At 49.1% G+C, this 21,910-nt stretch overlaps 1 protein-coding gene across 1 annotated transcript in view; it reads left to right on the top strand.

Annotated features, from left to right (window-relative positions):
- Nucleotides 1-1,116: 1,116 nt before the first annotated feature.
- Nucleotides 1,117-21,910, top strand: part of NLRC5 (NLR family CARD domain containing 5) — a gene marked incomplete at both ends in the record, with an annotated part of 69,722 nt that continues 48,928 nt past the window's right edge. The window contains 12 exons of the mRNA XM_080703519.1: nucleotides 1,117-1,417; nucleotides 4,289-4,357; nucleotides 5,256-6,921; nucleotides 7,966-8,049; nucleotides 8,193-8,276; nucleotides 9,569-9,652; nucleotides 9,770-9,859; nucleotides 17,267-17,326; nucleotides 18,336-18,401; nucleotides 18,795-18,878; nucleotides 20,035-20,118; nucleotides 20,626-20,715. Coding sequence (XP_080559645.1) covers nucleotides 1,117-1,417; nucleotides 4,289-4,357; nucleotides 5,256-6,921; nucleotides 7,966-8,049; nucleotides 8,193-8,276; nucleotides 9,569-9,652; nucleotides 9,770-9,859; nucleotides 17,267-17,326; nucleotides 18,336-18,401; nucleotides 18,795-18,878; nucleotides 20,035-20,118; nucleotides 20,626-20,715 — 2,762 coding nt within the window. The remainder of the gene's footprint in view (nucleotides 1,418-4,288; nucleotides 4,358-5,255; nucleotides 6,922-7,965; nucleotides 8,050-8,192; nucleotides 8,277-9,568; nucleotides 9,653-9,769; nucleotides 9,860-17,266; nucleotides 17,327-18,335; nucleotides 18,402-18,794; nucleotides 18,879-20,034; nucleotides 20,119-20,625; nucleotides 20,716-21,910) is intronic.

Here is a 21,910-nt window from a genome sequence, read left to right as displayed (position 1 = left end):
AGACACAGAAAGCCCTTAGGACCATGCCAAACACAGTAAGTACTTTCCACGTGTTTACAACTATTATTAAGGAAAGAGAACCAGAAAGTACACTTGGAAGTATAGCATATGCCAGTGCATGCAGATCACCGTTTAGTTAACCAGTCCTCAGTTGTTGGATGTCTGAGTTGCTTCCACTGTTTAACTATTATAAATAATCTTGTAATGAACATCTTTGCGATTGACATTTTTATGTACATCAGCGATTGTTTCCTAAAGTTAGAGTTCCGGAAATGGACCTGCTGGGTCAATGGAACTACGTATTATCCAGGCTTTTACCATACAAGTGCCCTTTGTTCTCCTACCAGCAGGTTGTTGGAAAGTGTCCATTCAGAAGATGATAATTAGCTTAGAGAGAAAGGAAATGGTTTGTATCAGCTAAGATTCACCCTGAGTAGCAGAAATCCTCAAACAACAGTGGTTTGCAGAATAGAAGTGTTTTTCCCTGTCATGTAATAGAGGGTCCAAAGTCAGGGTCCAGGGAAGGTGGGCAGCTTTGCCCTACGCCTTCTTCAGCACTGCCTGCTACCTCAGAGTTCAGCATGGCAGCCCAAAGTCTAGCCCTCACATACACGTTACAGCCAACAGGAAGAAGAAGAAGAAAAGAAGATAGCACTTTGCTTACATTCCACTGGCCCAAACTTAATTCCATGTCTAACTACAGGTGAGGCCGGAATTCAAGTCTATTCTAGGTTACCAGGGAATATTCTGGAGTTCTAGTGCTAAGAAAGAGAGGAAGAAGAGATCTGAGGCATAACTGTGAGTCTCTGCCATGACATTAACTCATATTGAGAGGGGCATAAATGGTCCATGGGAACAAGAATGAATCCTCAGGAAACCACCTGCAGGGGGCAGCCTAGACCATTCCAGAGAGCCGGGGTACAGGTCTGGATGGGGGAGAGAATGCAGAAGTAGGCCATCTCAGGAGCTGAACCAGAGCAGAAGCACCAGGACTCTGTGGAGAAACCTCATCGGCCCGTTTTCTGCCGCTAGATGCAGACAGAGGTGGTTCTTGACTCTCCTCTTGGATTCCCCGGCTCAACCTGTATGCCTTTGTCCCCAGAGGCCCGGTTCCTCATGGATCCCATCAGCCTCCAGCTGGGCACCAGGAACCTGTGGAGCTGGCTCGTGAGGCTGCTCAGCACACACCCCAAATGGCTGAGCGCCAAGGTGAAGTTCTTCCTCCCTGATGTGGATCCGGACTCCAGCGATGAGCTCCCTGACCCCAAACAGAGGACCATCCTACAACTGAGGAAGCTGCACGTCCAAGGCCAGGCCACCTGGCAGTCGTTCATCCACTGTGTGTGCATGGAGCTGGAGGTGCCTCTGGACCTGGAGGTGCCCCTCCTGAGCATTTGGGGCCAAGAAGACCAAGATGGTGAGGGCAGGCCTTGGGGTTCAAGGCAGCCAGCCTCTCCTCTGGTCATGGGATGTCCCAGGAGGCTCAGGGCCCTCCAGGGTCACACAGAAATGGTGGGCAGAGCCAGAAACAAAATTCCATATTTCTGGACACTCCCTAGAGAAAATTGTCCAATGCCACAAAATGAGGTGGGGCCTAGAGACCCCTCCTGCCACCTTGCCCCGCTGCAGTTGCTGAGATAGCCAGGAGGCCAGAGAGAAAAGAGAAAGTGACTCCTTCCAGCCACAGATTCCAAAGAGCCCCCAATGCCCAAGAAACTTCTTTCTGTAGCACTGTCAGAAGCAGTCACAGTGTGAGCCCCTGAGCTCTACCGATGGGCAGGTGGGATTAACTCCATGCAGTTCAATGGCCATTGCTTGGTTGCCATTTTATTTCACTTTATTTTTTTAATGGAGATTGAACCCAGGGGTATTCTACCTCTGAGCTATACCCCCAGCCTTACTTTATTTCTTTTATTTTGAGACAGGGTCTCGCTAGGTTATGGAGAGCCTCATTAAGTATAGAGGCTGGCCTCAAACATGCAATCTTCCTCTCTGCCTCTCAAGTACTGAGATTACAGGCGTGCACCATCACACTTAGCCTGGGTGCCTTCTGTTTACACAGCACTGAGGGAAATATAAAACATTGAAGATAGTCCTTGGATAGAACATAGGAATCCAATCAAGAGCTCAACCACATCTGGGTGCAGTGGCCCATGCCTGTAATCCCAAAAACTCATGAGGCTGAGGCAGGAGGATCTTAAGTTTGAGACTAGCCAGGGCAACTTAGCAAGATCCTGTCTCAAAATAAAATATGAAGGAAGGGCTGGGAATGTAGCTCAGTGACAGAGCACTTAACCAGCATGCTCAAGGTCCTGGGTTCAATCCCCAGTCCTGGGGGGCAGCGTTTTATATATATATATATATATATATATATATATATATATATATATGTGTGTGTGTGTGTGTGTGTGTGTGTGTGTGTGTGTGTGTAAGTGTGTTTGTATGTATATATATGTATATATGTATGTATCACAGGTAGAGTGTGAGAAATGGAGGAGTAAGGAAGAGATGTACACACACATGCACACACATATATGCAGATACACAGAGTACACACATGGAAGAGTGCAGACATGCATATGCACAAGTATCCAGAAACACATAAACATATACACCCATGCATACACACATGCATTTCTGCCTACCACTGCCTTCATGGCTCACCATTAGCTTCCCTCTAACAGATAAGCGTTACCTTGATTTTTCCCTTGTGCGTATGTCCCTATGGCACGGGCCCGGGCATCCCGCACAGGCCCACAGCACTCATGTTCTGTTCTGCCCTCTCTTGCAGAGTTCTCCAGGCAACTGGAAGCTGGTGAAGAGAGCTGGACTGAACCTCAGCCTCAACATGGTGAGGGCTGGGGTTGGGGTATGGGAGGGCTGAGAGTGCTGCTCAGCCCCCCTTTCTGCTAGGCCATGTTCCCATGCAGCCCCCATCGTCATCTCCTGGTCTGTGACTTCTAGGCTTGGCCCATTGCCTGTCCCCAGGGGTCTAACTTGGAGCCCCCAGGAGAGTCTGCAGGGGCTTGCGCTTGGCCCCTGCAGAACGCCTGCCTGGCTTTTCCCAGGAAAGCTTGTTCTTACATCCCTGCCCCAGCCTCACCCTAGACACCCTTTCTATGCAGACCCATGGGGCCGGACACCCATGAATGCTGTCCCCATCCAGGGAGCCTCCAACTGACTTTCTGATGGGGCTCAGAGAGGTCAGCAATCATACAGTGGCCACCCAGCTGATCAAAAGGGCACACTCTAGTCTCAGGACCTTTCTTTCTATAGCAGCACCAGCTTTTAAATTACAGCTGGGGACGCTGGGCATGGTGGTGCACGTTTGTAATCCCCGCGCTTGGGAGGTGGAGACGGGAGGATCGCACTGGTTCGAAGCCAGCCTCGCTGGCTTAAGAGACCCAGTTTCCAAATAAAAATATAAAAATAGATCTGGGAGTATAGCCCGGAGGTAGAAGGGTTTCCAGGAACCCCAGTACCACCACCAAAAAAATAAAACCTAAATAAATAAATAAAATAAATAAATAAATTATAGCTGGGCACCGCTGGGATTTCAAGGTGGATATTTGCTAGTAGAAAATATTCGCCTTGAAATCCCAGCTACCCAACAATTGCAAACAGTATGTCCAGGCCCCTGATTCATTCAGACCTTTATCACCAAGCTATTTAACTAGCACATGGCTGTGAGTAATATTCAAGCAGTGAATCCCTAGTGAACATGGAACTTGTAAAAATGTTGAAACATTCAAACTGGCTCCAGCCCCTCTGCAGAACCCCTGCAACCCACTGCAATCCAGAAACAAATGTCAATTCCTGGCAGAGGGAGGGCCCTGGGCCCGCGCCAGGGGCTGTTCTCAGCAGTCATGGTGCTGAATGTACAGAATCCCACTTTCCTTTTTAAAGTTCCTTTCCTCTTCCTTCTTCCTGTCCCACACTCTTCCAGAAAGGCCTTAAAAGGACCTTGGGAATCTAGGCAAGAAGGCAGGAACTCATGACACGACTCCTTCCCTGGTGCGCGACAGTCATGTAGAACTTGGGCCTGAGCGTTTCTGGGTCTGAAACACTCAGAAGCAGAGAGCTGTCTGTCTGCATCCTGGATAGGAGACTCCCAGGCCAACTGAGCCTGGAGCCCCCTTCCCTGAAAAGGCGCTGGCATAGATGCAGCCTTTGCCCACTGTGGGCCTCTCTTGGTCCCGGAACGAGGATGCTGCTTGTGGGATGGAGCACCTGAAATGTGCTGTCCAGGCCTCAGTTTCCCCTCCATTCCTTCCTTTGCTCTTCCCAGGCCTCAAGCGCCCTCATCAGAGCTGTGGGTCCTCACCCCAGCGGAAGCTGTGCAGGAAACAACAACTAGGTGGGTACGGGGTGTGGAGGACCCCAGCACAAGGGCTGGATTGCCCTGGGGCCTGAACACAGATCCTGGACCAGTCACCTCAGGCCCCCCAGTGTCCTCCAACAGCAACCTGAGTGCTCAGACTTCTTGACTCCTGAGCTTCCAGGAGGAAAGCTGGTGGGCAGAGGAAGGGCTGAGGCTGGCAGGAAGGCTACACAGCCTTGTCATTCTGTCTCTTCCAGGAGAAAATATGGGGAGCATTTCTTACTCCTTGGGGAGAGGAGAGGAGAGTGAACCTCTGTGTTCTTGACCAGTGGTCCAGAATGGTCCTTGTTCTCCTCCTCATCCAATACACACACACACACACACACACACACACACACACCAGCAATTGTGTGCATGGCCAAAAGACACACCTATACAGAACAGGCCACCACCTCAGGCCCCTCAGTGTCCAACAGCAGCCGGAGACCTCCCAATGCCCCGGGAATGAAAGACTCACTCCTGGTGCTGTGCAGACCAGCTCATGGTCTGACCAGCCAGTGCCCAGGCCCTTGGGCTACCAGCATTCACTCTTGAACATCCCAGAACCAAAACACTGGGGAGAGGCATGGGGTGCTCAGATGTTACCTGAAGAGATAGTTCCAATAAGATGTTGCAAAGGAAGGAGCCCCTGCCACTTGCATAGTTGAGGGACAGAGAGCCACGCCCACGTGCCCCATGTCCCACCCTATGCACTTGTGGATATACTCCTTCTGGAAGTTTGGGTGGTGTGAGGACCCCTTACTGTGCTTTGCCACCACACCCACCATTCCTCTACAGCTGGGGCTAGAGGCTCCCAGCAGCTCATTCTGGGGGTAATGGGCCACAGGTGGAAGGTGGGGGCTCCGCCTTCACACCATCTCCCTGCCCCCTGCAGAGTTTGCCAGGAAGTACCTGCAGCTCCTGAAGACCTCTGCCCAGCAGCGCTGTAGCAGCGAATTCCTGGGGCCAGGACAAACCCTCACATCCCACCAGGTCTACGTCCCTCCAATCCTGCAGTGGAGCCGGGCCACGGTGCCCTTAGATGCTCCAGAGGAGGCCATGATGGGGGACTTCAAGGCAGAAGATGTGAGCATCCAGGACTTCTTCAACCTTAAGGCCCCCAGGGGCCCGAGGGTGACAGTGCTCTTGGGGAAGGCTGGCATGGGTAAGACCACGCTGGCCCGCCGGCTCTGCCAGAAGTGGGCAGATGGGCAGCTGGAACACTTCCAGGCCCTGTTTCTTTTTGAGTTCCGCCAGCTCAACCTGGCCACAGGCTTCCTGACGCTGCCCCAGCTCCTTTTTGATCTGTATCTGAGCCCAGAGTCAGACCCCGACACTGTCTTCCAGTACCTGGAGGAGAATGCTAGCCAAGTCCTGCTGATCTTTGATGGACTAGACGAGGCCCTCTGCCCTGGCTCCAGCAAGGAGACCATGGGTCCTGACGGCTCAGGGCCAGCCCTCACTCTCTTCTCTGGCCTCTGCCATGGGACCCTCCTGCCTGGCTGCTGGGTGATGGCCACCTCCCGTCCAGGGAAGCTGCCCGCCTGCCTACCCACTGAGGTGGGCATGGTCCACATGTGGGGCTTTGATGGGCTGCGGGTGGCAGAGTACATGAGCCACTTCTTTGGTGAGCAACTGTCACTGGAGGTGGCCCTCACAGAGCTGCAAACCAGTGGGCGTCTCCAGAGCTTGTGCTCGGTGCCTGGGCTGTGCAGAGTTGCCTGCCTCTGCCTCTACCATCTGCTGCCCGGGAGCCCTGCAGGCCAGTCTGCTGCCCTCCTGCCCACTGTGACCCAACTCTATATACACATGGTACTCACCCTCAGCCTCCATGGGCGTCAGTCTGCTACGTCCCTGCTGCACCTTGGAGAGGTGGCCCTGAGGGGCCTGGAGACCGGAAAGATTGTCTTCTCTGCAAGAGACATCCCCCCTCCTGTCATGGCCTTCGGGGCCACCCACTGCCTACTGACCTCCCTCTGTGTCCGCATGATCTCTGGGCACCAGGAGACAGGCTATGCCTTCAACGACCTAAGCCTGCAGGAGTTCCTTGCTGCCCTGCACCTGATGGCCAGCCCTGGGGTGCACACAGACACACTCTCCCGCCATGTCATCTTGAACTCCCACTGGGTTCTGCGGACCAAAGCCAGACTCACCCTCTCAGACCACCTCCCCACCTTCCTGGCGGGTCTTGCGTCCCACACCTGCAAGCCCTTCCTCAGCTGCCTGGCCCAGCAGGACGAGGCCTGGGTGGGGGCCAGGCAGGCTGCCGTTGTACAGGTGTTGAGGAAGTTAGCTGCCCGCAGGCTTACGGGGCCAAAGGTGGTGGAGCTGTGTCACTGCGTGGCTGAGACCCAAGAATCTCGGCTGGCTGACTTCGCTTCCCAGAGCCTCCCCGATCATCTTCCCTTCCACAATTTCCCACTTACCTACAGAGACCTGGCTGCCCTCACCAACATCCTGGAGCACAGGGCTGCCCCCATCCACCTGGAATTTGAGGGCTGCCCACTGGAGCCTCGCTGCCCTGCGGCTCTGGAAGGCTGTGGGCAGGTAGAGACTCTCAGGTGAGTCAGGGCAGAGGAAGACCAGAGAGGACCCGGGAGGAAACTGGGGAGAATGGCAGCCAATCCGGCAAACCCCTGCCAGGAAGACTGGGTTAGGATCTTGGCTAGGAGAAAATGGCCCTGATGGCCCCTTAGCCTTTGAGAAAGTGGGCTGCTCTGTGCCTTAGTAGGATTCTGGGAATCCAGTTAGATCCTCCTCCTGCGTGAGGTTTCTGGACCCTCAGTCTCTCTCTGTCAGTCATGGGCTATATGAGGTCATCTGACTTAGGGCAGGTTACATAACCTCTCACAGCTGGAGTTTCTTCATCCCTAAAATGAGTTCAGAGGAACATCTCCCTCCCAGGTCAGTGTGAGAAGGAGATGGGATCCTGCAGGACAAACACTTCTCGGCACAGCCCCGGCCCAGAGCTCGATATTTGTACTAGCTAGAGAAAAGCACGTCTGCATTCCCAAGGAAAACCTCCCCAGATGTCGAGGATGCAAGCATGCAGAACTGTATTCCTTTTCCATGGAAGAGTTAGAGCTAAGTGGTGCAGGTCGGTAGGATGGCGTGGTTCCATGTAGTCATGCAGGGACCCAGGTCCCCACCGTTGTTGCCCATCGTCCCCTCAGGCACTCTATCTGTGTGATCAAAGCTGGGTTCTGGGCATATCTGTGCTGGCTTGAGGGAGGGGAAAATGAGCATGGAAGAGACCTGCCTGTGGTGTTAAAGGTCCGTCCTGGAACAGGACACATCCCTTCCAGGCACGTTCCATTGGCGAGAACATGGTGATGTGGCCACTCTGAGCTGCAAGGTAGGCTGGAAATGTCCTGGCTGGAAAGCCATGTTCCCGGCTATAGCTCTGTGTCTATGGATGAAGTGAAGAACGGATTCTACGGATGAAGCCTTCACCACTGTGCTCTGTCCTGTCCTTGTTACTACTACAGTGATAGTGAAGACAGCCACTACTACTATATTAACTTGCATCTGTCAGAGGAGGGGTGGGATGACCACTAAGCTCTGCCCCTCGCTGACCCTCAGCCCCTCTGCCTCCTTCTGTGCAGTTTTAAGAGCAGGAAGTGTGGGGCCACCTTTGCAGAATTCCTCTCCAAGAGCCTGCCAACCATGGGGAACCTCAAGAAGCTGGGGTAAGCCAGGGCTTGGCACCAAGAAGGATCCTCAGCTCTGCGTGCCTGGCACGCTCCTTCCTCCCTGCTGTCCTACACAGGATGAGTCCTTGGCCTACCTTTCACTAACCCCATTCCTTCCACCACCTTTGCTTGCCCTGTAGGTTAGTAGGAAGCAAGATCACGGCCCAAGGCATCAGCCACCTGGTGCAGGCCTTGCCCCTCTGCCCACAGCTGGAAGAGATCAGGTGAGTGATCTCCATGAGGGCTCGCAGGCTGGGGAAAGGAGTCATCACCCAGCTCTCAGGACACACCTGGGGCCTGTGCTGAGTCCTGCTTATTGCATCCATGAGACCCAAAGAGGGAAACATCAATCCGAGAATGGAGTGAGGGTGAATCCAAATGCAAGACTCCCAGAGACCAGAGGGGGTCTTCTCTTATCTTGTATTTTGGGCTCTCTTGGAGTTTGGAGCCTCCCTCTCCTCTGCGGCCCTGGGAGGAGGGATGGCAGTGCATAGGCTGGAGGCAGGCACTCTGTATATGCATGAATGCATGAAGTGCACACCTTCACTTTTGTGCACGCGTGTGTACACACTTACACAGGAGTGCACACTCACCTACTCAAGTATATGCCCCCATAGCCCATTTGTAGATGTGCCCATGTGCTTGCCACACATACACATAAGCTCAGCTGTACACACACACAGATAGAGGCACACTGTAAACACCGCTCAGAGCTCTGGGGAGGGCTGGGGCCAGCAGCTCTCGCCTGGCACCTGTATGATATTTAGAAAAGCTGCCCCTTGGTCCCCAGGTGCATCCTGGCATGAGGCTGCAGCGCGTATTAAGCAAAACACAAGCAACATCACGGTCCCTCTGGTCCCCTTGGCTGGGTATCTTGGACAGTGATCCCTCTGGTCAGGACAGGGCCCTGGACTATTGGTCATCCTGACACTGTTGACAGTGACCTTCATCTTTTCTCTCATCACCCACTGTTGCTCTCAATCAATCTCACACCCCTGGGCTCATCTGACCCTGCAGTTAGAAACCCCAGCAGAGCTGGGTTGTGAACCCCACTTAACTGGGGGAGAAAGTGAGGCCAAAGAGGAGAGTGCTTGCCCTGGGACTTTGGGTCAGTCAAGGCTAGCGTGGAGGCTGGACGTGCACATCTCCAGCTCCCCAGTCTTACCACCTTCCCTTGGATATCACCTGGGCACCTTGCAGCCCTGATGAACCTGGGCCTCACACACATTCCTGGTACAAGCCCTGGGGGCAGGCTACGGGGTCCCTCACTCCCTTCATAAGACCACCACAGTCTGGTCTGAGTCCCATGGGTCTCTAGGCCAGGAGGACAGAAGTAAGGCCAGCAGAGGACATCCTCCTGGCTGTGCTCCTGGGTGCCAGGGGGAAGGTCACCCACTACCACTGAGCCCCTGTCTTGGGCCACCCACATGAGGGTGGACATGACTGCCACCTGCCACTGGGACTCCCAAGGGCCCCATCCCCAGGGCTGAGGGATTGGGCCTCCGTCTCCCTACAGTTTGCAGAACAACCAGCTCAAGGACGCGGAGGTGCTGCGTGTCGTGGAGGTACTCCCTTCCCTGCCTCATCTCCAGAAGCTTGAGTAAGCTGTCCTTCCACTCCCTCGGCCAGCTCAGTCCCCATCTTCCCTGAGTTGCCCCCTGCCTTGCAGAACAGGAGTGGGAGACTCACTCCTGACCCCTTTGCCACAATCCTGCAGCCTGAGCCGCAACAGCATCTCCGTGTTGACCCTGCTGTCCTTGGTGAAGGTGGCAGTCATGTGCCCCACTGTCAGAACGCTGCAAGTCAGGTGAGCAGAGAAATGGGGCCCTGGCCTTTAACTCTTGAGAGAAGGGGAGGGAAACTGGGGGATGGGAATGGAGCCAGCTTCTAGTTGGAATAACTATGTGGACACGCTACAGTTTTACTCACAGCTGAGCTCCAGAGCCTAGCACCGGCCTGGTACTCAATAAATAGTGAGTGGGTGAGTGGATGGATGGATGGATGGATGGATGGATGGATGGATGGATGGACAAAACTATAAGCATAGGCATAGTCAAAGGAATAATTAGTCGACTGTCACTCTCCATGGTGCTGAAGTAGAGTAGCAGGCTTGGACCAAGGGATGTCATGTAACCTCCCTCTCCTTGTTCTCCTCCTCCTCTTCCTCCTCCTCCTCCTTCTCTTTTTCTTATTCCTTCTCTTCTTCCTCCTATTCATCTTCCTCATTTTTATCCTCCTTCTCTTCCCCTTCCCTTCATCTTCCTCTGCCCTCTCCTCCTTGAACTCAGGGACATTCTCCCACTGAGATTTTATTTTGATTTTGAGATTTTTCTCTCCAAGATGCCCAGACTGGCCTCAAACTTGTAATACTCCTGCCTCAGCCTCCCAAGTAGTTGACATCAGAGGTGTGCATTACTGCACCTAGTAGGTGTTCTGCTCCTTAATCCTATTTTAGAAATTCTCAGCATTCCTAATTTTTATAGGAAACTGGTTATAGAAATTATTTTTCTTTTTTTGTCCTGAGTATTGAGTCCTGTTTCTCAGGCAAGTTCTCTGTCACTGAACTACATATCCAGCCCTTTTTAGATCTTTATTTTGAGAAAGGGTCTGCCCAGGCTGGGCTTGAACATATAGCCCTTCTGGCTCAGCCCCCAAATAGCTGGGATTACAGGCATGCACCACTGCACTCATCTTATCTTCCTGACTTTTTAAAACACTCTTGAAAGCCAGGTGTGGTGGCACACACTTGTAATCTCAGCATTTGGGAGGCTGAGACAGGAGGATTGCTCAGGTTCAAAGCCAGACTCAGCTACTTAGTGAGGCTCTTTGCAATTCAGTGAGACTCTGTTTCAAAATAAAGAATAAAAAATAGGGCTGAGGGTGTTGCTCTGAGGTCGAATGACCCTGGATTCCATCCCCATACTGCAAAATAAATAAATAAATAAATAAATAAATAAATAAATAAATAAATAAATCACTCTTTCAGTGACAGGATTTTTTTTATTGGTGCACTGTAGCCATACATCTTAATGGTGTACAAGATGGTAGAGCTATATACGCACACATCACTCATTTAGCCCTTCCCCAATTCCTACCCCATTCCCTCCCCCTCCCTCCTCATCTTTCACTTAGTGATTGACTTTGATATGTTTGTGAATGTACATCATGTATTTTAGGAAATTTCCCTCTTCTCCCCTCCCATCCCCCCCCCAGTTAGGCCTATTATTTGCTCATTTATGGTTTCACCTCCTTCATCTAGAGTCCCTCCTATGACTCTTTTTCTCCCTAGCTTCCACATATTAGGGAGAACATCTGATTTCTTACTTTTTGTGACTGACTAATCTCACTTAGCATAATGTTCTCCAGTTCCATCCATTTCACCGTAAATGACATCATTTTGTTCTTCTTTATAGCTGAGTAAATTCCATTGTGTACATATTCCATAGTTTTGTAATCCATTCATCTGTTGATGGAAAACTTGTCTGGTTCCATAGTTTGGCAATTTTAAATTGTGTAGCTATGAACATGGATATGCATGCATTAGTTTGGTATTTCGGTTTCCATTCTTTTGGGTAGATACCCAGCTGTGGTATTGTTAGATCATATGGTAGGTTCGTTCCCATTTTCCTGAGGATCTTCTATACTGTTTTCCCACCAACAATGTATTAGAGTTCCCACTTCTCCACATCCTCACCAGCATTTGTTGTTTGTGTTTTGAATGATTACCATTCTAGATGGAGTTACGTGAAGTATCAGGGTGGTTCTGATTTGCATCTCTCTGATTGTTAATGATCTTGAGCATTTTTATACATTTATTGGTCATTTGAATTTCTTCTTTTATCAAGTGTCTATTTAGTTCACTTGCTCATTTTGGATATTTGTTTTCTTAGCGCTAAGTTTCTTGAGTTCTCTGTATATTCTAGATATTAGTCCTCTATCAGAGGAATAGTTGGAAAAATTTCTCCCATTCTGTCAGCTCTCTGTTGAGGTTCTTGATTGTTTCTTTTGCTGTGCAGATGCTCTTCAGTTTAATTCAGTCCCACATATTGATCCGCCTTTTAGTTTCTTGTGCCTTTGGGGTCTTGTTGAGAAAGTTTTTACCTGTGCCTATGTGTTGAGACGTTGGACCTATGCCCTCTCCAGGGAGCTGCAAGGTCTCTGGTCTGATTTCTAAGTCTTTGATCCTTCTTTTTTTAAAAAAATTTTTAATTGGTGCACTGTATTCATACATCATATTAGGATAAAAAAAAACCTTTTGTACACATGCATGCACACATCACCCAGTTAGCCCCTACCCGATCCCCACCCTGTTCCCTCCTCATCCCTCCTTCCCATGCTTGGCTTAGTGGTTGACATCTAGTATTATAGCAATTTATCCAAAATTAACAATGATAATCTCACATAACAGTTTTATTTGTCTGATACCAAGCTTTTGATGACTTAAAGATAACATTTCAATATTTCTTTTTGCTTTCTTTCTTACCAGAGAATATTTTTTTCTTTTTTATAAATAAATATATGAAACTATCATATATTTATTTATTTATTTATTTTTCAGAAAAAATCTATCCTAATATGAAATATGGACTCTAGATACCCAAAACAATCTCAAAAAGAACAAAGCTAGAAGGTGTATATTTTCTGATTTCAAACCTTATAAAGCTACAATAATTGAAACAGTGTAGTACTGTTATAAAGGCAGATATATAAACCATTGGAGTTAAATACAAGCCTAGAGATAAATTCTTCCATATTTTGTTAAGTTATTTTTGACAGGGTTTCCATGAATATTTGGTGAAGGAAATAATAAGCTTTTAACTAAATATTGTTGAAAAATAATAATTACATGAAAAAGAATAAAATTGGCCCTTACCTAACACCATATACAACTATTAACTCAAAATAGATAAAAGACCTAAATATAAATCTTAAGACTATAAACTTTTAGAAGAAAATATGGGTCATAAAACCTCACAACACTGAAATTGGCAGTGATTTCTTGGATATGATTTCAATGGCACAGGCAACAGAAGGCTAAACAAACTCCCTAAAAAATTAAAAATATAGTGTATATTCAAAGACAATGTAAACAGAGTTAAAAGTTACTGATAGAATGGGATAAAATATTCCCAAATGCAATATCTGAAGGTATATTAATATTCTGAATAGAAATCCTAAAAATTAGCAACAATAAAAGCAAACAATACAATTTAGAAATAGGTAAAAGACTAACATAAATAATGAATCTCCAAAGATAACCAATCTTAGTTGTCTGTTGGATGAAAAATCTTGTTTCTCTGGTTCTGGTGTGTTACCTATTTCTTCTTTGTAGTTAATCTCTTTGAGTATTTTCTCTAGCGCTGGTTTTGAAGACATAAATTCCTTCAGTTTCTGTTTGTCATGGAAGCTTTTTATTTCCCCATCGAATTTGATAGAAAGTTTTTCTGGGTAGGAAACTTTTGGCTGGAAGTTATTTTCTTTCAGAGTTTGGAATATGTTACTCCAAGCCCTTCTGGCTCTCATGACTTGGTTTGGGAAGTCTGGAGTGATTCTAATTGGTTTGCCTCTGAATGTCACTTGGCCCTTTGTTTTTGTTGCCTTTAAGATTCTCTGCTTGGCTTCCACATTGGTCATTTTGACAATGATGTGGCGTGGGGATCCTCTTCTCCGATCCTGTCTAAAGGGAGTTCTATAAGTTTCCTGGACCTGTGTATCGGCCTCTTGCTCTATGTTTGGAAAATTTTCTGCTATTACTTCCTTGAAGAGATTGTTGATCCCTTTGGTTTTACCTTCTTTTTCCTCCTCTATTCCAATTATTCTTAGGTTAGCTCTCTTAAAATGGGCTCATATTTCTTCAATGTCAGATTCCTGCTGTCGGATTTTTTTTCTAAATTAGAAACTATGCATTCATTTTTGGAGTGATCATCTTCTAGGAGCAAGATTCTATTCTCCTTGTGGTCTAATTGGTTGTTTATACTTTAAATTGAGGCCTTTACTTCATTGATTGCATCCTTTATCTCTTTTTGGCTCTCTCTGAATTCTTTTCGAAACACCTCTATTATTTCTACAGTTATTTTCCTGATTTGATCTTCTAGAAATCTCTGAATTTCTGTTTTATCAGGTTCTGATGTTGTGGGGTTGTGGGCATTCATTGCTCCATTGTTATTCCTCTTTCCCATGATTTCGGAAGTTTGTGCCTTCTCTGGGTTCTTCCCTGGGTCACTATGACTTCACTTAAGGTGCTCTGGATCTCGAGTCTGTGGTATCTCAGTCACCACTACTCCTTTACTGGGTTGTATCGCAAAGTCTCAGATCCAGGGAGTCGATAAAGGCTGCTTTAGACTATGGGGGGGGTGCCTGGTTGGGCATTCTCCTGTGGTGTGATATCTCTGCCACCACCACTCCCCCACTGGGTCAAGTCCCTGGGAGTGCAGTACTGGGATTTCTCCTCTAGGGGCTGCAATTTGACTCACTGTTGTTGAGTGTGCTGATGGAGCTGTAGTGGACTTGGTGAATTTGCTGCTGCTGCTGCCGCCGGTGGCAATATGGCGCCGCTGCCATGCCCTCGGCCGTGAGGCTGGCGTATTTCTTCTCTGGTTTTGAGCTCTGCTATGAGTCCCTCGGCTCGCTGTCAGCCGCTTCTCTCTGGAGCCTGGTGGGCTGTTGAGTGCGTCGGTCTGTAGCTGTAGCCGTAGCCGTAGCCGTCTGGTGAAGTCGCCGCTGCTGCCGGCAGTAAGGCGCTGCTGCTGCATCCTCAGGCGTGAGGCCAACGTATCTCCTCTGTGGCTCTGAGCTCCATTCTGAGTCCCTCTCCTCTCTGGAGCCTGGTGATTTTTTTGTTTCTCTGGTGATGGTGTTTTCTGGCTATGAAAGGCGCTGATTTTGTGGTAATGGAGATTGGTTGTTAGCGGGGCTCTTAAGCCCTGCTTTTCTCGGTCGCCATCTTCTACTACTGCATTTTGGGGGGGGGGGTACTGGGGGTGGAACCCAGAGGCTTTCTACCTCTGAGCTATACTCCCAGACCTATTTGTTTTTTAATATTTTATTTGGAAACAGGGTCTCACTAAGTTGATGAGAGCCTCACTAAGTAGCTGAGGCTGGCTTCGAACCTGTCTCAGCCTCCCAAACACGGGAATTACAAGCGTGTGCCACACATCAGCACGCCACTGCTTTTTAAATTTTGAATTAATTTAGTAGTATGCTTTGGAACTCTCTCCATGTCTTTCCCTATCTAGGGATCTTTCTGAGCAACTACTTTATATAGATAAATCATCATTTACTTCCTGTTGATGGGTCTTTGCCTGTTTCTCAGTCTTCAACTTCTATCGCAAGACAGCATCCAATATCTTTGTCTTCATATGAAGGGATTCCGACTACATAGATTCTAATCCCAGTGACCTTGGGCAAGTTCCTTAGCCTCAAGTTTTCCTCCTGTTAAATACGGACAGATTGTTAAATACTCACCTTGAAGATCTGCTCCCCGCCCAGTGGGCCCTTGTGGCCTGTGTCACTTAGAGACCTCCTGTGACAAGTATGTTCCAAGCATTTTACAGAAAAATTTTACCCATATGTCCTTTTGTCTCTCAATAATCTTAAGTCATTAGTGTTGCTTTATTTTTTAACCATATATATGAGGATATCGTGTGTGTGTGTGAGAGAGAGAGAGGCACTAGGGATTGAACCCAGGGACATTCTACCTCTGAGCTACACATCCAGTCTGATTTTATTTTTTATTTTGAAACAGGATCTCACTAAGTTTCAGAAGGCCTCACTAAGTTGCTGAGGCTGATCTTGAACCTGCAGTGCCCCTGTCTCAGCTTTCCAAGCACTGGGAATACAAGCATGTGCCACTATGCCCAGTTTATACAAGGGCATCTTGCAGTAAAAGGGGTTTTGTTGTTGTTGTTTTGTGGTACTGGGATAGAACCCAGGGACATTCTATCTCTAAGCTACACTCTCAGCCTTACCTTATTCTTTTATTTTGAAACAAGTTCTGTACGTGTATTTCTTTTCTGTTTTTGAGCTCCACTCTGAATCCCTGCAGGGTGTGCTGAGCCCAGCCCCTGGGAGCTTTAGATGCTCTCTGTGCCGAGAAATCTGCCAAATTCTGCCCGGCTAGTCCACAGCTGCTCACCTCAGCTTGCTGTCCGCCGCTTCTCTCTGGAGCCTGGTGGGCTGTTGAGTACGTTGGTCTGGTGCCGTCTGGTGAGCTCGCTGCTGCCGTCGGCAGTATGGCACTGCTGCCACATCCTTGGGCGTGAGGCCGGCATATCTCCTCTCAGGTTCTGAGCTCCATTCTGAGTCCCCCTCCTCTCTGGTGCCTGGGGATGTAAGGGAAGATGGCACCCGCACAGCGCCGTTCCGCGACTCGGGCCACAGCACTGTGGTCTGCTTTCTTTCTGGAGTCTCGTTTTTCCAACCCTCTTTTTCTCTGTCCCTTGTATTTACAGTCTTTGTTTTTCTGCTGATGGTGTTTTCTGGCTATGAAAGGTGCTGATTTTGTGGTAATAGAGATTGGTTGTTAGCGGGGCTCGTAAGCCCCGCTTTTCTCCATCGCCATCTTCCCAGAAGTCCTCTATGATCCTTCTTGAATGGACTCTTGTGCAGGGTGAGAAAGTGGGATTTATTTCCATTTTTTGCATATGGTTAGCCAGTTTTGCCAACACCATTTGTTGAAGAAGCTATCTTTTTTCCAGTTTATGTTTTTGATCCCTTTGTAAAAAATCTATTGGCTATAAGTGTGCAGATTTGTTTCTGAGTCTTCCATTCTACTCCATTGGTCTGTGTGCCAGTACCATGTGCCAGTACCATGCCGTTTTTATTACTATGGCTTTGTAGTAGAGTTTGAAGTCAGGTATTGTGATACTTCCTGCATGGTTTTTGTTTCTGAGAACTACTTTGGCTATTCTAGGATTTTTTTTTTGTTTTTCCAAATGATATTTAAGGACTTATTTTTCTGTCTGTGAGAAATGAGCTTCATTATTTAATGGGTATTACATTGAATCTGTAGATTACTTTTGGAAGAATGGCCATTTTAATGATATTTATTCAGAATTTTATACACCTGGGTTGGAGTACTTTTGCCAGTTCTCTTATGTTTCTATGCTAATTCCAAAATCTGCTTTCTCTGGATATTTGGGGCAGGAAGGGAGCACAGCTGGGCTGATGTGCTGGTTTCAATGCTTGTTTCATGGCCTTGTATCTGCCCCTTTAGGAAGACAGAGCTCATCTTCCTTCTTTCCTCACCTGCAGAGGCAACTGCAGACCTACAAAGGTAAGAAGCCAAGGAGGTGTGAGCCTGGGCCATCCTGAGAAGTGATCTGAGCTCAGACAGTTAAGGGGAAGAGTGATCAAGAGTGCCTAAGAACACACATTCCTACTGTGCTCCCCCACGCTCCTCCCCAGCCGAGATACAGAGGAGGAGGATATTTTGTGTCCTTGAGCAAGCTCTTTCCCTCCTCTGAGCCTTAATTTCCCCACCCATACAATGACCTAGTAGGACCAACGTCACACTCCTCTCTGACTATCTAGAGCTGTGATGTCCAACATGATATTCACGAGCCACCTGTGGCTATTCAAATCTAAATTAAGTAAAATTGAATAAAACAAAATCTTCAGTTCATCAGTCATGCGACCAGCAGGAGCGTCTGGAAGCGCTGTGGTCTCCCATGGCTGGACCCACAGAGAGTGCACAGGCTCTCTGCCTTCAGAACCAGACAGCGCATCTACAAATGGAGCCAGCACAGCATAGGCAGAAGCGGCTGTTGGCCGAGCTTCCATCTTATGGCTCAGCTGGCCATGTGAATATGCACTGGCCTGTTCAGTCCTTCAGAAACTCTGTAAGTGGGAGAATGTCACCCCGCCTTAGGAAAGAGTAAGTGCAGGCCACCATTGTGGATGGCACAGCCAGAACTTGAACAAAGGTGTCCTTGACCTCAAACCTTTCACTTCTGCTGCTTTGCTGAGTCAGACCTTGAGCACTTTGGAGCTGCTGTCTCTGTGGCTCTCACTGTGAGTGCTACGGGGTCTTCAGCCCCCAGGTTAGCAAGGCATTACCCTGTACAAAAAACTTCAGGAAAACTCTCACAACTGGTAAGAAGAGGGGAGGGCCGTGGTGGTAGCTGGATCTCAGGTTTTTGTGAGTGTTAAATGAGCACATGCATCTAACACACTCAGAAGGCTGCTGGCATGCAGCTGATGCTTAGAGGCTGGCTGTTGAGCTGTGCTTGGTCCACTAGGCCCCAGGCTCCCAAGCTCAAAATAACGTGCTTTGCTCTTGCCAGAGCTCCAGACCTTCAGGAGAGAGACGCGCAGAGGAAAGAGGCTCGGGACAGGAGCCTGACACTCAGGTACCTCAGTGGGATCCGGTGCCTTGAGGATGGGGTGGCGTGGGGAGGTAAAAGGAGGAGGAGACCTGGGGCAGCAAAAGTCCCTGAGCCAGCCATCTGGCTTGAATCAGAGCATGGAGCGTGCCTTTGCTATATGCTGGACACTGTGCTCAGTATTCTGTATCCCTTACCTCATGGTGAGCCCTTGGAAGATCTGGAGCACACGTTATTATCCCCATGTGATAGAGAAGGAACCTGAGTCTCAGACAGGTTAAGTGCCTTGCCATTGATCACTGAGCTATTAAAAGGTGTGCGCTCCCCAGACCTGTCAGCCTCTGGGCTCCCCCAGCACTCGGAGCTGGAGGGGACATGGCACAGCTTTATTCCTGAGACCTTCTGTCTCCCCCACTCCAGGCTCCAGAAATGTGAGCTCAGGGTCCACAATGCGGAGAGCCTCATAGCCCTGCTCCAGGAAGGCCCCAGCCTGGAGGAAGTGGAGTGAGTACCCCGGGAAGCCCCAGGGCAGTCAGGGCACAGAGGACAGGGCCTCGCCCTTGCTGGGGGAAGGGGGGATGCTGCCTTCTGAAGAATTTGGGGACATGGGGGCATCAGGTAACCACAGCAGCTGCCACTATTTAGCCCTGACCTATTGTTGGATGCCCAACTAGCAGCTTTAATATACATCTTATTTAGCTGGGTGTGGTGGCACATGATTGTAATCCCTGTACTTGGGAGGCTGAGACAGGAGGCTCACAGACGAAGGCCAACCTTGGCAACTTAGCAAGACCTTATTTCAAAATAAAGTGTAAAATAGGGATAAGGATGTAGTTCAGAGAGAGAAGACCCTTGGGTCCAATCTTCTTTAGTCTTCTTATTTTGAGGTAAGCACTGTTACAAACCACATTTTATAGAGGAGGAAATGAAGCCAGAGAGGTAAATTTGCTCAAAGTCCTTCCAGTAGGAAGAATCCAGGCCAGGGTGAGAGCCCAGACAGTCTGACTCCCAGCCCTGACCTGTGAGAACTGCCGCCCGTGTCCTTGAGAGGAGACCCCATCGCACCTGGGAGAAACTATCCTCTTGAGGCTAGAGAAATTCTCATGGTGTGCAGCTCCTGGCGGGGCCTGTGAGTGTAGGGCTGGGGCTTGGTGGAGGTCCTGCCGTGTCACCAGGAGGAGAGCCCTGCCAGGACTGCCCTGGGAAGCCTTGCAGCAGGTGCGACTGCAGGGTGAAGGAAAGCCAGGGTGTTTGGAGGAGAGATGGATGGTTAAGGGCACCTGGGCGGTCAGCTCTCGATCCTTGACCTTGTCCCATTGGGAGAACAAGGACAGGATTAGAAGGAATCAAATATTTTGAGCTGAGTGTAGTAATGCACACTTGTAATTCCAGTACTTGGGAGACTGAGACAGGAGGATCGCAGGTTCACAACCAGCCTCAGCTACTACTTAGTGAGGCCCTGTTTCAAAATAAAGAATAAAAAATAGAGCTGGGGATGTAGCTTGGAGGTAGAATGCCCCTGGGTTCCATCCCCTGTACAAAAAAAAAAAAAAAAAAAAAAACTCGTTTTTAAGAGTGATGCTTTGATGAGGGCTAGGGATGGTCTGGGGTGGGGGCTGAGGAGCCTCGCAGCACAGGACAGCAGCCACCTCTGTCTCAGCCTCTCAGGGAACCAGCTGGAAGATGAGGGTTGCCGACTGCTGGCAGAGGCTGCATTCCAGCTGCACATCACCAGGAAGCTGGAGTAAGTTGCCCCCCCACTGGGTAACAGGATGGTGCGTGCATGGGGTGCACTGGGGTCCTGGGGTTCAGGCTGGGGTCTGGGATGTTGAGGTTGGGTAGAAGTGGTTTGGGGCCAGGCCCTTGGCTCTGTCACTTAGTGGCTTTGTAACTCTGGGAAAGTAATGAAATGCCACTGGGCCTCAGTTTTTCCATTTGTAAAATGGAATTACACGAGGTCATATAGGTACAGATGAGCCCAGTAGGTCAGTGCTCAAAAGATAGCGTTTATTTTACAGACCAGGAAACTGAGGCTCAGAGAACAGAATGTTCTTACAGCTTGAGCTTGAGAACTTTATTCTCTGCATGGGGCAGAGGGTCATGTGCCTCTTGGCTCACCCACTTGGGTCAGACATCTTTGAGGGCCTCTGGTGTCATCCAACAGCCCCCAAGCTGCGAGGAGAGGGCGGGAACCGTCTGGGGCTCACTACCACAGCACCTGCTCACGACTGCCTCCCCCTCCTCTCCACAGCCTCAGCGACAACGGGCTGTCTGTGTCTGGGGTGTCCTGTGTGCTGAGCGCCCTCAGCACCTGCCGGACCCTAGCCGAGCTGCACATCAGGTGGGAGCTCCCTGCGGGCCACTGCTACCCATTTCCCTCTAGCCTGGAACTCTGGACTCTCCTACCATGCTCTCTGCAGTCCTGGGAATTCTTTCTGGTCCCCAGTCTTGGAGAAACCTAGAAAATCCTTCTGGCATCCCACCCAGACCCCATTCTAGCAGGTGCACTTATGCCCAGCTGCTGAGGGTCCTGGCTGCTCACAGCAAGTATCTCTCTGGGGGAACTGCCCAGGGTGCTGGGAGCCAGACATGCCCGGGAGGTTATGCCGCAGCCCCCAGCCAGTGAATAACTCCAGCCCCTTGTCTCAGCTGGGACTTTGTAGTCTCCTTGGCTGTGGACCACCCCCATTGGCTTCCTTTAGTCCCTGCAAGTTTCTCCTTAGAGCAAATCTTTTAAAACATCACATGCACACGTGAACAAGTGAATGTCCTTGGCCTGCCAGGCCCAGGTTCTGCTTCTCGGAGGACCCCAGCTAAGTCAAGGCCCAACTTATTTCTGTGCCTCGCTATTTAGTATGGGAAGCTGAAGACAGGTGGCAAATGAGTCGATGTGCTTCCCACTCTGAGGGAGGCTTCGTTCTTAGAGAGGTCCCTGCTTTAAGCAGCCTGCAAAGGAAGAGAGAGAAACTAGATTCCCCCAAGCAGTAGATCAGGCAGCTCTACACCCTGTGTCTGATGGAGGTCCCTCACGTGTTCCAAGTGATACTCCGTTTCACTTCTAGGAACCTATACTATAGAAAGCATCATGACTGGGCAAGCACATGCAACTTCCAGGATGCTCAGCCCAGTGTTGGTCATAATAGAAAAAACTGGAAATAACCTCCATGTTAAACTGTTGGACATTATTTAAATAAACTAAGTGGATTCCAGAAATGAGAACTCAACAGGACCAGGAAAAATGACAATATAGATGCAGTTATTTTTATTTAGTGTGTGTGTGTGTGTGTGTGTGTGTGTGTGTTACTGGGGATGGAACCCAGGGGTATTCTACCTCTGAGTTACACCTCCAACTCTATTTTTTATTATTTATTTTCATACAGGGTCTCAGAGTTGCAAAGGGTCTCACTAAGTAGCTGAGGCTGTCTGAGAACTGTGATCCTCTTGTCTCAGCTTCCAAATGCTGGGATTACAAGCATGAGCCACCATGCCCAGCTAAGATGCAGTTTTAATATGAAGGGCTGACTGGCATATTAAAT

Source organism: Muscardinus avellanarius, assembly GCF_963383645.1.
Source record: "Muscardinus avellanarius genome assembly, chromosome: 10".
Classification (NCBI taxonomy): Eukaryota; Metazoa; Chordata; class Mammalia; order Rodentia; family Gliridae; genus Muscardinus; species Muscardinus avellanarius.
This window is presented reverse-complemented; position numbering and strand designations above follow the sequence as displayed.